At 35.6% G+C, this 17,536-nt stretch overlaps 2 protein-coding genes across 2 annotated transcripts; both read right to left on the bottom strand.

The window, feature by feature from the left end:
• Nucleotides 1-8,246: 8,246 nt before the first annotated feature.
• Nucleotides 8,247-10,305, bottom strand: LOC113728743 (probable pectinesterase/pectinesterase inhibitor 17). The gene is made up of 2 exons (XM_027253107.1): nucleotides 9,429-10,305; nucleotides 8,247-8,929 (listed from the first exon to the last, which is right to left on the bottom strand). The coding sequence occupies exons 1-2, from the start codon at nucleotides 10,303-10,305 to the stop codon at nucleotides 8,247-8,249; spliced, it is 1,560 nt and encodes a 519-aa protein (XP_027108908.1).
• A 5,048-nt stretch (nucleotides 10,306-15,353) lies between these two features.
• On the bottom strand, nucleotides 15,354-17,313 carry LOC113728744 (pectinesterase 2-like). The gene is made up of 2 exons (XM_027253108.2): nucleotides 16,455-17,313; nucleotides 15,354-16,039 (listed from the first exon to the last, which is right to left on the bottom strand). The coding sequence occupies exons 1-2, from the start codon at nucleotides 17,311-17,313 to the stop codon at nucleotides 15,354-15,356; spliced, it is 1,545 nt and encodes a 514-aa protein (XP_027108909.1).
• Between the last annotated feature and the right edge of the window lie 223 nt (nucleotides 17,314-17,536).

Genomic DNA, 17,536 nt, shown 5'->3' with positions numbered 1-17,536 from the left:
TCTTGGTTGTTTAATTTTTTGTAACCTAAAGCTCAAATAATTGATTGAATAAGTAATGTTTTGCAACAGTATATAATACGTGGTGGCGATCGATGTGTTAATTGATCAAATATTATGTACTGCAATCTGTAAGTAGTTTGATTGAATCGAATTAATTAACATCCTTGAAAAGTTAAAGATAAAAAGACTTAACTAAAACTCGGTCAAGAAATCAAGAGAGCAACTTAGTCATACAATCATCAACAGTGCTAATTAAATTTTTCCGCATATGTAGCGAACTTGCACGGCAATTGGCAATTTATAAAGAGAGTGACTAAGAACCCAAATAAAACAGGTCCGATTGAAAGTGAAAACTATCATTTTTCTGTTGAAATTGTACAGAAGAATATATGTTCTACAACACCAATACCAATACTTGGTAGGGAAATATTTCTTGATTGAAAATTATGAATTGCAATATATTATTAGTAAGTAGTTTGATTGTATCAAAATAACATTCTTAAAAAAAAAAAAATTAAAGATAAAGGGACTAGCTAAAACTCGGTCAAGAAATGAGGAAAGCAACTTTAGCCATAAAATTGTCAACGATGCGAATTAAACTTTTTCACGTATCTAACAAACTTGCATGCTGATCCATGAAAAGAGCCATCAAGAACCCAAATAGAGCAGGCCTAACATACCTGTATTAATTGTTTATGCGCGGATTATTAAGTTTTCTTAATCATTTTTTTTTCCTGAGATTAGGTTGATTATGATGGAATCTTCAGCATTGACAAAAGCATGCGACTAGGATTTACTGTCATTTGGAAATGCCTCGAAGAACGGCCTGTTTAGTCAGACGCGGGGCATGGGCTGAGCAACTTTTCCATCAGATGAACAGTGTGCTACTATCATCTACTTGTGTTAACCAAATCAAATGGCAAGTGTTTGATTAACCAAACTAACCCGAGCGGCAAAAATTTTCAACCCAAAGCCAGAGGAAGAAACCAATTTGTACTTGGATTTTGCGAACTGCTGGCTGGAGTTAGCTGTTCGGCATCTCAGAAAACCACTCCTAACATTGGACGTTGAAATTTCCATAACTTTTTCTTTTGGGGGCGACAATTCAAATATCATTGGTGCTTCACATTTCATAACATTTTTTTTAATTGCGCACTTTTTGCCTTCTTTATCTTTCCTGGCATACGGGTACCTTATAAAAACATTTTCATTGGCCAATCAAATTCTAAGATATATAGAGCATTTATTTTAATTGGTAAAATTTGCATTTATTTTTTTTTTGTAGAGCAAGAAGTTCAAAAAAATAATAAAAAAAGAAGTCCCCTTAACAATATTAAACAAGGATAGATATTGAAGATCAGCCATACTTCACAGTTCCACCAGGTGAAGGATAGCTTGCGTAAGGAGAAATACATCTTTATACTTTTCTTCATCTGTATTAAGAAACTGCATTTCTTTTGACATTTTAGAAACTAAACTTTATCTACATATTGGCTGTGAGTTTAGAATCAGAAATACTTTCTAGAATAGATTTTACGCGTTCTGTTAGCCTTTAGGCGACGACAATTCCATGCATAAAGCACCTTTGCTTCTTGCAGCATTTTTCCTGTTTGCACCTAAAGTTAAGCTATATTTCGGCCAATGTCACAATCATGTTGTTGAGGATACAGTTTTCAGATTTCTCGACGCTGCTTGGGAAACTTCCCAAGTCTATGACATAAGTCGATCAAACTCTAGAATGAAATGAAAGTGTGAGAAAATTGTTTACGAATGTAAGAAAATCCCGTAGCTTAGAGATTTTGACTCCAGAATGATAAGGAATTGGGCTCAAATAAGCACACGCGGAGTTAGAGCCATGCGTAATTTGGTTCATCCACGTGCTGTATTGCTCAACTACAACACATACAGCCTCGATTCTGGCCATCATTCTTAGACTCTGACCATCATCAATTGATTACTTATCCAAAAGCTTGTGGGCAAAAAAGGACTCCATCCTTATCTGTTAGTTATAGATGATGATTATTCTTGATGTTATATTGTTATGAAAAGTAAGAGACGAAATCAAAAGTAAATGGACCTTTGCTTTTTCTTCTTTGCTTTTCCTTTTTTCCTCTGTAATTAGGTTGGAGGCTTTGATGATTTAGACTCCTAAATGTCAAAAAAATTGATCATAGACATTTGCGTTTCAATACATAACACCCTGTTGTCAACAATATAATTCATGGTACGTGTCAGATGTACATAACTGAAAACCAAACAATCACCCCTACGAGTAATTTGAAAAAGACAAGTATTCAGATACAAATGGAGTGATGGGTTGATGATGGGATATAGTCTCACACCCCTACGAGCACGCAAATGCTCAATTGAATCTAATGTATGCTTTCAGACTTAAAAATTGCCATTAATTGCCTTAAAGATTGAAAAACAACATTAGGGCTCATTACCTTGCAATCTGATATTTGACTTTATGCTAGTAATTGAAGACTTGAAATGTCGTTACCGTGAAATTTGACACCAGTGTCTGCTTTGTGACTAGTATAATCAATATCTGAGTTTAGCTGCAACTGGATTCAAATTCAAGTAGCTGTCCCGTCTACTTTGGTGGTTTTCTCTTTCACATTACACCTGCCATATCATTCATGGACACCTTAGCATTTTGCTGTTGAATTACTTCCTTTGCTTGAGTTCTGCTGTTCTCTGCATCCAGAAAAACAGCTCTTAATAAGAGGTGGATTTAACTCTTCAAGAAAAACAAATACAATGCTGGTGACTGCTGAGCTTTCAGCTTCAACTTGTTCCATTCTTGATTGTAGTGATTTATTTTTTATATTTCTATTTTTTTTAATTGTTAGACCAGCTAAGGATGCACCAAAGCTAAAGCTCCTCATAATTTGCAAATACTTGTAAGAGGATGGTATAAGTAGATAATTCTTTTTGTTTTTTTTCTTTTGGTATGAGGATGTTTGGAATAATTGCTAGAAGTAGATGTATATTATTTAATGATCTCGCATATGGATTAGCTTTTGGAACGACAGAATGCGGTCTAACGAAGAACAGCCAAGAAAACAAGGTACAAGATAAGTTTGAAGAAACTGGTTTCCTTGTTGTTTCCACAAGTGGGCGCAATGTTTTACGTAATAGATATTAATTCATGGACATTGCATTAGTTCTGCAACCGATTGATGGCTTGATTCTTTTTTTTTTTCGTTGTTTATTCTTGACGAAAAAAATTTTTATTTTGGATGTGGTAGATAAACATGCTAATTTGGTGCTAAACACAGCAAGGATCTGATCTGAAGTATGAGCAATGATGTGGATCTACCATATCATGGCAATAAAGAATGCCCCTTGATTTGGAAGTTTCAATTTTAAAACCATAATACTTTCTTGCTTTCTTTATCATTTCTAGGATATTGGTTGGAGGGGTTTTACTTTTTAGGGGTGAGCATGGATTTTTTCTTTTTTCTTTTTTTTTTTGAACTTTTGAACATCTTTTTTTTTTTTTTTTTGCAGCCTATTTTTGGAAAAGGCTATTATAGATATTATCATCATCTTACCTCTTGATGTATATCTACTCAAACCAGATTTATCAAAGATCACTAGCTAGCTGCCCAGACAAAACATGCCATCAATAAACTATTGACCTAACCTGGGAGTGAGCATCGTTGACATTCTTCTGGGTAAGCCTTAGGTTGGGTAGATTATATAATGCATAACTAAAAACATTCATTAATCAATTACAAGATTTATCAACCACAGAAATCTTAGACACGACTAATCATTGTAATGTTTGTTAGCGTGGCACACGGGCGTCATTTGCATAGTCAAGCATTACATGTTGATTACACAATTTTATCACCTTTTAATTTTTTTCGATTGCCGACACGATTATTGCTAAACTAATTCTGCTCCTGCTCTATATTAAGCGACGATGAACCCAAAGGAGTTATTGGAGAACGTGAAGGGGACTAAACTGTCGTCGAACCAGACTAGTACACCCTGCATTAAATATTGATTACACAATTAATCACCTCTAAGTGCGTGTGTAATTTTGTGTGCTTAAATATTGGTTTATTTGCGTGTCTGAAATTGATTACCTTCTAGAAATAAAAGCAAAGTAACATCGCTTATCTATCATGGAGATTATTGGAATTGACATGGATCGTACGGGGATAATGCCTGCCGCCCCTGGTTTACGGAATGAATTAAAGGCCCAGAGAACTTCCAACTTACTATAATTTCCTAAATATGATTGATGAAAAAGGAAAAGAGAAAGAAAGGAAAAAGGATTATTGACTCCTTTAGGGTCACATTATTGTGTTTGGGTAATTCATTTTGGCCATAGAAACTAACCAAATTTATCGCTTATCTCTCATTCGTAAAATTTTTTCAATTTCACCCACCAAACGAGATAAAGGTTTTGATTTAGTTTTCTTTTCCAGTTAAATTTACTACTATCTAACCGACTATATCATCCAGCAAGCACCTGAGCAGGGGACGGAACGAGTGCCAAGCCAATTTTTGTAAATTTTCACATTATTTTTCTTCATTAGTGGCATTTAAGATGAAAGTTCATAGAAAACTGATCATTCAAAATTAGAGTCTGAGATCATGTGAATTGATCAAACGAGAACGAGACTTGAATAAGGGGATTTGGAAAGGAGCAAAGGAGACTGAAAAGCACAGTTTTTTACTACAGTTTTTTTTTCACAACTTTACTAGCAATAAAATGGAAATTCACTATATCTCATTAAAATAGAATTCTCTCTTTTTTTTTAAACATAAATTTTCCCGACAAATGCAGAGAGAAGACAAAATAAATGGCCTTAACACATTATTGTTTTCGAACCCTCAAGGGCTTCTATGAAGCCAGGTGTAATTTATGCATGATTCTGATGTTACGTACTTTCTTTTTCCTTCCCCCCCCCCCCCCCCGGGGGTCCTACGCTTCTAAAGGATGTTTAAAATCAATATGTATCGGCCATGATAATCTCCAAAGTAGGCACTTGATCACCTCCAAAGTAGGCAATTTTTTGGACTCTGTGATGATCTATAGCACATTAAACCAATATGTATCGGCCATGATAATCTAACATACAAGCTGGAAATTTTTCTTGAACGCTTGGTCCTGGCTTGAGTACTGGATCAAATCTATGGAGTTGTATATCAATTTCTCCAGAATTTTATCTCCAACGAAACGCAGTAGGTGAATGGGTAGGCCCGGCCCGTCCATTGGCACTCAAACTGGTTGGTCAGAGCAGAGAATAGCCAGCTTGTTGCGTTGTCCGTGGGGTGTCTGGTTGTAGGATCGTTGGATTGGTTGATTTTGCACACGGACAACTCAAAAACATATCCACACAAAATGACCACAATTCCTTTCCCTCATCAGACCTTAATTTGGGACCTGAGTCCTTCACCTTTTTCGTGGCGTGGATAGCGCGGTCCAAAGTAAGTGGTAATGATGCATCGGCAAAATCTGATATCCCTTTGATTGGAGGATTAGTGTATTTTGGATCGTGAGTGAAGAAGTACTTGCAAAGCTCTGGGTGGGAGGTGGTTTCATCGCACCATGGTACTATTGCAAATTGAGGACTGCAGGAAATAGCCGGAGAAACGAAAGAAATTAATCCTAGTGTTAAAAGTAAGAGCTTCATTCCAAACGAGGATGCCAATGTATGATCCTTGATGATTTTTTTGAATATGGAATGTGTATATATATACTTAGATGACTTAGGATGCGTTTGATAAAATTGAAATTTGAATACTAAAATGAAATCTAAATTCTGAATTTATTAAGTTATTGAATTGTAAGTATTAAAATTTTAATATTTTAGTATATTTTGCATTAAATAATAAGTGAATAGGTTATCACTTATTTTTTGAAATAAATTTTACCTAAAAAATTAAGTGTGGCTTAATTAATTAAAATTTTCTATCGTTCTATTTTTTCCTATTAAACACATCTGAATATATTAAGATTTGAACTTTTTAAATTTAAGAGTTGAATTGAATTGTCTAATAGAACCTTAGCATATCATGGTCTAGAGTGGTTGTAACTTTTAATTTCATGGGCAATAAAACCTCCATCGGTTGGGTGGATAATATTTTGATGTCCACTTAGTCTAATTAAATTTGATTTTATCCTGGTGGGTGACAATCTGAGTATTTCTTTTCTCTTTTTCCTTCCTCCTTTTTTGTTTATTGGTTGGTCGGCGTTTGGATTGCCTTTTAGTAAGCTCACGTATTTCCGTATGTTCTGTTTTTCTCTAATTTTTTGTAAGCTCACTATGATCGGTTCACCATCCACTTTTAGTATTTATAGCAGTGTTTCTCAAGAGGATTGAAATGCATTCCTTTGCAAGTTTGAACTTTCGTATGAAAGTAGTATTATTTCCATCAGACAAACGCGAGCTGAAAGTGTGCTTGGAACAAATGTTCTGTATTTTGTAAATGGGAAAAAAGTTCCGGTAGCCCTCCAACTATTCGTCGGGTGACCTTTTGACCCCTCAATAATTAAGAGCAAATTTTTAGCTCCCAATCTATCGAAATTTAATTAGACTAAGTGGATAATATCTTGAGTGGATAATTAAACCCCTCAACCATTGGACTTGTTGTCCAGTTCAACAATTAAGACGACGGAAATCAATATCATGTAAGACGCACGTCGAAATACGAAGGACATTTTAGTCCACGACAAATTATCTTCCACTCAGTAAAAGAAAGTAAAAATCAATTTGACCTAATTGTTGCCTTTTACCATTCTCTCTCTCTCTCTACCGCAAGAGGATTGAAGCTTTTGCAATTCGCCGACCACCAACGGCGTGGAAGTGGACGTTGATGAGAAATGAAGTGGCAAATAAGGAAGCTAGATGTGTACTTCGATCTCTTTCTCGTTTACGATAAGTTGTTCAGCCCTTTGAATCAATTTTTGTTTTAGAAATATGTATATGCATGCCAAAGTGTCAAGAATGATGGCTTAAAAGGGGATATTTGGGAAATGGTATTGTCAGGAAGATGGGTGGTCCTAGACGTGGGTCTTCTCAGTAGAAATTTATAGAAGCAGGTGTGGTTACATTGTTTATTGTAAATTGATCATGTCCAATAAAAAGGGATTTGCTCAAATAGTAGTTTATTTGTGGTTGAAAAATTGACAAGTGCATGGGTATGGGGTCTCTATTTTGGCCTAATACGAATAAATGATTGGTAATTTGTGTGATAATTTATTCTTTCTCTTTTAAGCATTATGTTTACCTGAAACTAAAATTACTATTGCAAAGCCTGACTCTGAATGGTTTACTATTCGTTTGCATCATGGGGGAGAATTAATTAGGGACAATATATATGGTATATTGATGGAGATGTGGATCATGATCTTTGCAATGTCAAGACAATATCCATTTATTTGATGTTTAGTTGTATTAATCATTCTAAGAAGGCCAGATATAATCTCCGCTGACCAGCAGCACATCTCCTCATTGATCCAATGCCAAAATCTACAGCCATTATCCGAGCACACTGCAGATCTGCGCCCACGAAGTTATGAGGATTCCTTGACGTACACGAAGTTATGACCCTCATCACTTTCTCACACCAACACAAGGGAAAAGGACGACTCCTCGCATTTTTTGGGGAAGAAGCTCTTCAGCTACAATGGAAAATTTTCTTCCTATAGCTCTTTGTTTAGGAAAGAGCCCTCTTGTACTGAGTAGAAGACTATTAAGCGGATTAAAATGCTCTTCATATTTGGGTGTACATCTCACTAGGTGTTGGTTTCCATAGGTCTTAACTGCTGAACTTAATAGAAGGTTCAAAATTTTGCACTTTCGATAGATCAGGGATCAAAATTTACTCTTAATTGTTAGGAGGCTAAAAGTTTACTTGACTAATAGTTTGAGGGTCATTGGGACTTTTTTCCTTTGTAAATTAAGAAACATGGATGACAACTAAGGTTAATTGAAATTATAACTATAGTGGAAGATTAACAAATTTACAACGTTGCGAAATTTACATGACAAATTGATTACCAAAAAGCTAAGTAATTTCTGCTTTCAATTAAACCTTCGGCTTCCCTTAGGTAAAAAAAAAAAAAGGTGAGAAAGAAATTCTTCTGTTGTATGAAGTCATTATACCAAATGCTCGTATTACCATTAAATTCTTACATTTGTTTCGAAAACAGCAAAGCATATTTTGATAATACAATCAAGCTGCTTCAGATATGTAAAATTCTTGCCTTGAAGCAAAAACTAAATGTCAGAATCATAAGGTACTAGGGCCTCTGGCAACCAATAATCTCCTGAGATAAATTGTCTAACGGTAAATGCTGAAGCCTCATTATAGTCAGTAATTACATGGTATCCAGGCCATCGAACCCTTTGATCAGTTGATGAACCAGGGCCTTCGTTTAGGTACTCCCCATAGTACAATTTGTCTAGACGGCATTCCCAACGTAACCAACCTTGAGGGTGAATTAACCTATCAAGAAATGATGACAAGAATACAACTCGAGCATAAGCCCTCCATGGCCTTCCAAGGTAAGTCTTGACTGAATCTACAAAGGGTTCTAGATCAGGAGCCATTACAACAAAGCAGTTGTGAAATGACATTCCACTACATTTGAGATAATGATCTCTACTCTGAGCTGTGATTGTATTTTGATTGCCCAGAGGTTTTCTGGCATGAATAGTGCACCTTTGGAACACAACAGTAGCATCTCCCATTATAAAATCTACTGTACCGTAGATATGACATTCCCTGAAAAATTGCCTACCATCATAAACATAAAGGGTGTCTTGAAACCCCTCAAAACTGCACTGATAAATGGTCGAATAATCGGAAGCTGAATAAAAAGCCACTGCTTGGCCATTTTCAGGCCCAGCTGTATTTCTGAATGTCATAAAACGGGCAACAAAACGTTCCCCTTTAACAGCTGAAATGGAAATCACAAGAAAAGAGTTCCATTCAGCATTCTTGATAATGTCAACATAGGTTTAAACAGGAAAGAAATGGACTCCGAACTATGTTCAAGCTCATTAGTCATTAGCTTGCTTAATTTTTCTCTTCCACTTTGAAATATAATTTCGATTTAGTCAATAGTTAAAGATAACTAAAAGATTGAATATTAACAAGTGATGTGATTGAATTTGCATGTTAGATTATGTTCCATAAATCGTGGTTCACCCCAAAAAATTTTATAAGTACTATCTTAAATTTTGGGTGCAAAATTCTAGTTCTGATAAGGTACGTAAACTAAATGATTTTATACACATACGACATACTAACTTTAGTTATTGAAAATTTATGGGCTGATATGCAATTTCCAACTTGATGCAAGAACTCTTCTTGTTCCAATAATCATTTTAGGCCCGTTTTGAGGCATTCAATTAGTAAACGGAAAGAGTTTTTAACAACGGATTTATTGGACTTACTAACTGTGGCTGACGTTGCTGTAGTAATGGTGCCATCTTGATCGCCGTTAAACCTGTTTCCTGTGATAATCGTCTGTCCAATGCCATCTCCCACCATGAAAATATCACTTGATTCAATTTGTAGATACTCTTTGTATATGCCAGCCTTCACATAAATTACAAACCTGTCTGTCTCAGGTCTCTGCGATGCTGCATTGATTGCATCTTGCACTGTTGTATAATCCCCCGATCCGTCTTTTGCAACCACCAAATTAGCCCAACCAGTCGGATTCCAAGATTGCAATAGCCTTCGCTCACTAGTTGTTATCCAAGTCGGAAATCCATGCTGATCATAATTAATCCAACTGTTATTATGACCACCACATGCCCCAGAATTCAAAGCTAAGGCATTGATAGTCAAATTCTTTAATACAACGTCTAAAATCGAAGGCATCAATGTGATATTAAAGTCAAGAAATCCTTGTTCGCAAGTTTGAAGATTGGTCAGAGTTGTACTGAGCCATTTTTGTACGTTAGATGGAGTGAATCTTTTGGGGTCACCCATTTTGTTGAGCACATTAAGTGTTTCTTTATAAAAATTTACACAATCCCTCCACGCAGCCTTCTCTATTCTGTCCCGACATTTTGGTTCCAATCTTATAGCATTTTCTGTTGCATTGATGGCACGATCAAGAATAATTTGGAGAGACATATTAAGAAATTCAGACTTGTTATGGACTGGATTATCGCCAAATTTTGAGGTGCGGGTGAAGAAATGCTCACACAGCTCTGGGTGAAGAGTTTGGGCGCACCATGGTTTTATTACTGCAAGAGGATATCCAGAAATGGCTGGAGCAGCTAAAGATACTAAAATCACGATTACAAGCGAGAGTTCCATTACAAGCCTTAATTAGTGATGGATCTGGCGACGGAAATGGTGAGCTATAGGTATAAAGGAGAGGTTGAGGAGATTAAGTGGCGACAATTGTATATACAGTTTAAATTGGTCAATTGAGAGCCTTAATTGCATGATTAATTTATGCCAAGATGACTTAATACTAAACTGAGGTTGAGAAGAGTAGCAACGAATGTCAGTTGGCTTCATGCTTAAATTGTTAGTAATTAAGGAGAAAAGTACTTAATCACTAGGGTCGGCTCAGTGGTCAGGAGAGGGTTATTAGAGTATTCCCTATTATCAGTTCAAGGTGAGAATGGTGTGGGGGAGAGGTGAGAGGGTTAAACAAAAAGAAAAAAAAAAGAAAACACTTGAGTTGAACAACTTTTTAGTTGTACATTTTCCTTAATTTTGGTGAAATTATACTGAACCATTTTAAGATTTTCTAGTGTGTCAGAGTCTGGTTTCCTTGTACCAAGTTGCATGGATTCTTACTGGACTAGATCGCAGGGATCAATGATCATATATACCCTTTTTTAAGACAATACAGAAAATTCTATTACAAGTTAAACACTTCCTTACAGGATTATTTAATTTATTGCGACTGCCGTTACATTGACCAGCCCCGCCTCCTCTTTTTGGCATGTCGCTATAATGCCTCCAAACCATATTAACAACTTGCCAGAGTACCTAGCTTAATGTAAGTTTAGCAACTGACTACAATGGTACTTTCTATTATTTCTAGAAGTTCACATGCCGTTTTAGAGAAAAGGTTTTCATAAAAGGCACATAATGAATTAATGATGCTATCCGGACTCTCACACGAGCTGATTTGTGACGAACAAGTGATCAGTGGAGTACTTTAACTCTTCTATGTATTAGTTATGACTTTGCAATTTGTACTGAACCTTACATTTAATGTACAAACAATGTCACAAAACGTACAAATAGGTGAGCGTTTGCGTCCCTCAATTAGAATTTATACATCTTTGATGCTTCCATGAATTTTTTTTTTTTGTACATTTCTTGTGAATGCTTACATTCAACAGAATTTTCTTTTCACATTTTTTGCTGAAGAAAACTCCAAACTTTACAAGAAAATGAGAGAAAGGGGAGGATTTAAGAGTTGAACCAAGGACTTCAAGGTCACCTGACTAAGCCCTAATTTAAATATCCCTAATTTAAATTTCAAAAAGGTAATTATTGGCCACAAATTCATGAGGGAGGTAAGAAGAGAGAAAAAGAAGACAAACGAGGCAAATAGAATAGTGAAGAAGGAAAATACTATGGGTGACAACAAGGAGAATGGAGAAAGAGGAGGATTTAAAAGTCAAACCAAGGACTTCAAAATTGCATGATTGACACCTCTAATTTAAATTTGGATAAATTACGTTTTGTCTCATTGTGGTTTAGCACTTTTCCACATAATCTTCTTGCGATTTTAAAAGTTATACATATCCCCTTCATGATTTGAACTAAAGTATCAGAATGATAGAATCTGCATTTCATAATCGAGTCAACTAAAATATTAAAAGTACCCCTATATAAAGTTAAAAATTAGTCATTAACTATAAGGGGGTTATGTGTATATTTTAAAAACTATAAGGGGATTATGTGGTAAAAATAAAATCATAAGGGATTAAAGTATAATACATATTATGTTTATAGATTTTGATCACCTCAACCATTTTAGTTGTTAAACAAGGATTGTATCGACATTTCCATGGGATCCGTTGCAGAGGATTATTTTCGTCATTTTGACATTTTAGTTCAAACTATGAGGGAGTTATGTATAATTTTTAAAATCACACGAGAATTATGTGAAATATTACTAAATCATAAGAAAGTAAAGTGTATTTTACTCTTTAAATTTCAAAAAGATAATTATTGGCCACAAATTCACGAGGGAGGTGAGAAGAGAGAAAAAGAAGGCCAAGGTACTTGACAGCAAGAAAATGCATTGCAACAGATGTACATTTGCTGTTGCAACACTTAAACGGGGAGCGTTAATTACTCAGCCAAACAGAAGAGATGGTCGGGAATGTTACTCTCTTCTATCTTTCGCCCAATCAACGCGCCTTATTGCTCCTTATTCTTTCATCCAAAAACGAATCTTGTCCTACTTATTTTCTCCTTTTCTTTCAGCTAGTATAATCTTTTTTTTTTCTTTCTTTTTTGGTTGGTGTTTTTTTTTTTGGGGAGGTGGGTTTGGCCGGGGACAACGTGTTCTGCTTGCTGCAGATTGCAAACAGAAACTTCGTTGCTTCGTTGCAAAAGCAAGTGTCCCTCAATTGATTGAAAGAAATACAAATTTACTAGACAAAGGGGCTAAACCAAGCATCTCACCATCAAGTTAGTGGAAAGTCGAACGATTTATCCAATTTGGAAATTATTCACTGAAATTTTAATAGGACATTTCTGTTTCTTTTTTTTTTTTTGGTTATAGTACAACTCGGTAGAAATGTAAAATATTCATCAACTCCGATGAACTCTGACCTTTCTGTTTAGGTACCTTTTCTTGTCAATTAGTACTGTTTTCTTGCTACTATTAGTCAATTTTTGTTAGGAGCCTTTTCTTGTCAATTACTGTTTTCTTGCTACAATTAGTCAATTTTTGTTAGGTTGTTGCTGTAAAATTTAGAGGCCAGGATCCTTCCACTTTTCACAAACTTATACCCTCATGAATAGGTTGATGCTATAAAACTTATGGGCCAGAACCCTTCCACTTTTCACAAACTTAGACCCTCGTGAACTTGAAAGAAATGTGTCTGAGAAAACTCAAATTTTAGTGCCAAAATGGAAATTACGTGCAGGACAACAAATTCATTCTTACTTACCAAAAAGGATAATATTTTGTCTTCTTGGAGACTTCAGTGTCAAGTAAAGAATTTCTTTGGTTAGATGAATACTGTTGAATTAGCCTTTGTTGGAAACAGCATGGAGAACGAGACGTGCAACTAATTCAATAAGTTTCTTTTTGGATCTTCCTTTCATCTCTTCTTTTTGGATCTGTGTAATCTTCCATTTCACCAAGTATGTAAATGACTACACATCGACTAGATCACTTGTATCTTAATCAATTGCCATTAGACATTATATATAGATTGTACATAGAATGTATTTTGCCTTCCTCTCTCTCTCTCTCTCTATTAGTATTTAGTACGTCTTTGTCATTGAACTAAATAAAACTAAATGAGTGGCTAACCTGAAAAACTTGGCCTGAGACCAAAGGCAAATGGATTTGACACTTCCAGGCTAGGTCGATTACGGAATTTTTTATAGACGAAGCTATCAACTTGAAACAGATGTATGAAAGGGATTTATAATTTGTGCTTACCATTATTCAGCAACAAATTTTACAAATAATTGGCGCCAATTAAAACGCAATAACAATTTTTCCAGAATTAATTGGCACCAATTGTTCTCTAAATTCTTGACCTGTGTAGAGCCGAGTTTCTACATCAGATGGATTATAGTCAGCGTTGCATCTGTTAGGATAAGACATTTGGATTGCGAGTGACTACGGTATTTGCTTAAAAGGGGATATGTGAATTTTAAGGAATGATGTTTTAACAAAGAAATTGCGGCACAGACGTGGCATTTTAAACAAAGAAAACTCAATTGAAGGGCTGTTTCATCTTTTTATCTAATTTGTGAAACGGAGATATATAACAAAGGTCTACTGTTTGTACCAGGGGCAAAGTGCAAGTGGTCCCCAAATTCAGGGAGCAAAGTGCAATTACCCCACGGAGAAATTATCTATCGTAAGAAGTGTTAACAGTAGTATTAAATCAAGCCAATTCATAATTTTATGGGATAATTTCAAAAACCTCCCCTGAGGTTTGTGAATATTTCATTGGCCTCTCTCCAGATTTTAAAAATTACACTACCCTCCCTTTAGGTTTATTATCTTATAACATTTAGGTTGAACTTATAATTAAAAAGTGATATTAGGAGAGAGAAAATAATATGATTCCATTATTACCCCTCATCTACTAAATTGTTTAATTAATCTAATACATTCCTAAACATTAAAGAAAATATTAGAATTACCTATTTATTATCAGGAATTAAATCACATATGACATAAAAAATAGTATATCATTCTATATATTTTATTTAATGCAAAATTTAAATTACTCTTTTCAGTTACAAATTTATAGCCAAACATGATCAACAACAAATAATCGAAAAAATCTGTAACCAAAATATTACAAATAATGAATTTTAATACAATAAAATTCTCAACAACTAATCTTAATATATTGACAATAATATTTACGATGTTAAAGTTTGTTTGCTATAATATTTTGGATGTAAAATTTTTTGCTTATTTGTTATTGATCATGTTTTACAATGGGTATATAATTAAAGAGTAATTTGGATCTTTTATTAAGCAAAAAAATAACATGATATACTATTTTTTTATACTATATGTAATCTAATGATAAATAGCAAATTTCAGTGTTTTTTTAAATGTGTGGGTTGGTATTAAATTAATTAAATATTGTAATAGATGAGGAGTAATGATGAAATCATAGTATCTTTTTTTTTCCTAATATCACCTTTTAATTATCGATTGGGTCTAAATGTTACAAGATAATTAATCTCATGAGAGGTTAGTGTAATTTTTGAAACCAGGAGGGAGGCCAATGAAATATTCAGAAATCTCAGGGGCGGTTTTGGAAATTATTCCTAATTTTATTTATTAAGGTGTCTTAGTTAAACTAGTATTAGATACTTCTATAACAGCTGGTTTAGTAGTTGGTGTCCGTGAGGGATCGCGGTTGCTTTCATAGTTAGATGTAATGTGGAATTGTAACCCCACTTAGCAGTATATTTATTTTAGTGACTCTGGTTAGTCTTTGTTTCTATCCTAAGGGGATGTAGCCCAAATGATTGTGGTCTGCAAAATAATAAGAGTGATTGGTCTATTTAAAATATTAATTTTAAATACAAATAATTATACATAAGTATGCAAATTGGTTATTTAAATGATAAATACAAATACTTATACTGAAAAATTATTGAGATGAAAACTGAAGATAAAATTAAAGGTTCGAGGTAAAAGGCACGTTAGTGGCAGGAATCCAAGAATTGCCAGAGATGAAGTTTCTGACGGTGAACGTAGATGCATCAGCAGTACTCATGACGTGATAACCAGGCCATTTAACCCTGTTAGCTGTCGATGAACCAGGACCTGTATTCATGTACTCTCCGTAGTAAAGTGTGCTCAGAGCAAAACTCCCACTCCAAGGCAACCAACCAGCCGGAGCAATTAAGCTATCAAGAAACGTCTTCATGAACACGGTTCTTGAATATTGCTTCCACGGTCTTCCAAGATATGTCTTGACTGAGCTCTGAACTGGTTTCAAGTCAGAATCTGCAGTAACCTTGCAATTGTAGATGGATATTCCAGTGTTCTGGTTAGGATCAGTTCTACCTTGGGCGGTTAAGGTGTTGGTATGGGTAGGAGTGTTTCGTGCAAACAGGTTACAGTTTTGGAACACGACTGCTGCATTTCCAAATATGAAGTCTACTGTTCCATAGATGTCACATTCGCTGTAAAATTGTCTTTGACTGTATGCATAGAGAGTGTCTTGATACCCTTCAAAACTGCATTGATAATATGCTGAGAGATCCGAGGCAGACCGAAAAGCCACTGCCTGTTGACTTTTAGCTCCAGCCGTGTTCCGGAACGTGATGCCCCGAGCAAGAAAGCCATCTCCAGTAATTCCTGAAAATTGAAATCCAAAGATAAAATAAAATAAACTGAGATTCAAACTTGCGCTTAGCAAACCCTTTTGATGTCTGAGATTAATTCTGTATACAGAATAAAATATGCGTAGTCAATAATTTTTGAGGCAGAGATATGACTAATTGTAGCCATAAACTGTTCTAAAGTCCTGAAAGGTCCCAAATGTTAAAAAATTCATACTTAGGCAGGTAAGCTTTTCAAGCTTTGAGCAGTCTCGAATATTCAAATCTGAGATTGCTGTTGTAATTCTTCTTTAGGTATAAATTAACCAAGTTTCAAACTAAACATTTTTCATAAATTAGTAGCTAGTGTTAATTATTTATTGGTTGGTTCCACATTTTTGGCTTATGACGAAAGAAATTTTAGTTCCCTATAATGGGTTCGCATCACTTACCAACAGTTGCCGAGCTGTAAGTGGTAGAGCCCCCTCCTCCAACACTCTTCCTTCCTGTGATTATTGTCTTCCCTATTCCATCTCCCACCAACATGATATTCTTCGATCCAATCGAAACCGTCTCCGAGTACGTACCTGCCTTTACGTAAATCACGAACCTTCCATTTCCACTTCTCTTCGATGCTGCCACGACAGCATCTTTCACAGTTCTGTAGTTTCCTGAGCCATCCTGTGCCACCACAATATTTGCTTGAGCAGCCTGTGCGGACGATTGCAAGAGCTTACGATCACCGGGCGATACCCAACCGGGGAATCCATCTTTATAGCTTGCACCGCCGTAATACCCTTTGTTCGTTGCTAAAGCGTTGCTAATGAGATTACCCAGCACATCATCGTACAACGAGGGCATCGCATTGTCGGAGGCTCCTAGGTCAACAAATCCTTGTTTGCATGTCTCGAGATTGGTCGAAGCTGCGCTTAGCCATGTCTGGACATCCTCCGAGGTGAATTTGCCGCTTGGATCGACAGTTTGGTTGAGTTTCAATTGGATGTCTTCGTAAAGGGTTACACAGTCGTTCCATGCAGTCTTTTCACGTTCATTACGGCATTTTGAGCCTAATGAAATGGCGTTTGTTTTGGACTGCGTGGAATGGTCCAAAGCAAGTTGCAAGGACAGTTTAAGAAAATCCGACTTGCCTTTGATTGGAATGCCGTATTTTGGGTTTTTAGTTAAGTAGTACTCACAAGGCTGTGGGTAAGGAGTTTGGGCACACCAAGATTTAATTGTAGGCAGAGAATAGCTAGAAATAGCCGGAAAAGCAAAGAACAGTAATAGGAGCATTACAATGGAGAATCCCATTGCTTAATTGTCGATAAAGATTGTGGATAAATTGATCAAGTCGAGCAAAAAGAACAATGTCTTTTTTTTTTTTTGGCTGAGAGAGTAGATTGCCTGGTGTACATAGCGGGATTAACTTGGTTAGCTAGCTTATATAGAAGTGTAGACCACAAGGACCAATTACATTTTAGGTTCATGTGGGAAAATGCTTATCTGTATCTTATTTGACCAAATGTTGAGCTAA

The sequence above is a fragment of the Coffea arabica genome, chromosome 2e (genome assembly GCF_036785885.1).
Source record: "Coffea arabica cultivar ET-39 chromosome 2e, Coffea Arabica ET-39 HiFi, whole genome shotgun sequence".
NCBI classification, from domain to species: Eukaryota; Viridiplantae; Streptophyta; class Magnoliopsida; order Gentianales; family Rubiaceae; genus Coffea; species Coffea arabica.
The sequence above is the reverse complement of the archived record's forward strand: the minus strand, read 5'-3'. Positions and strand labels throughout refer to the sequence as shown.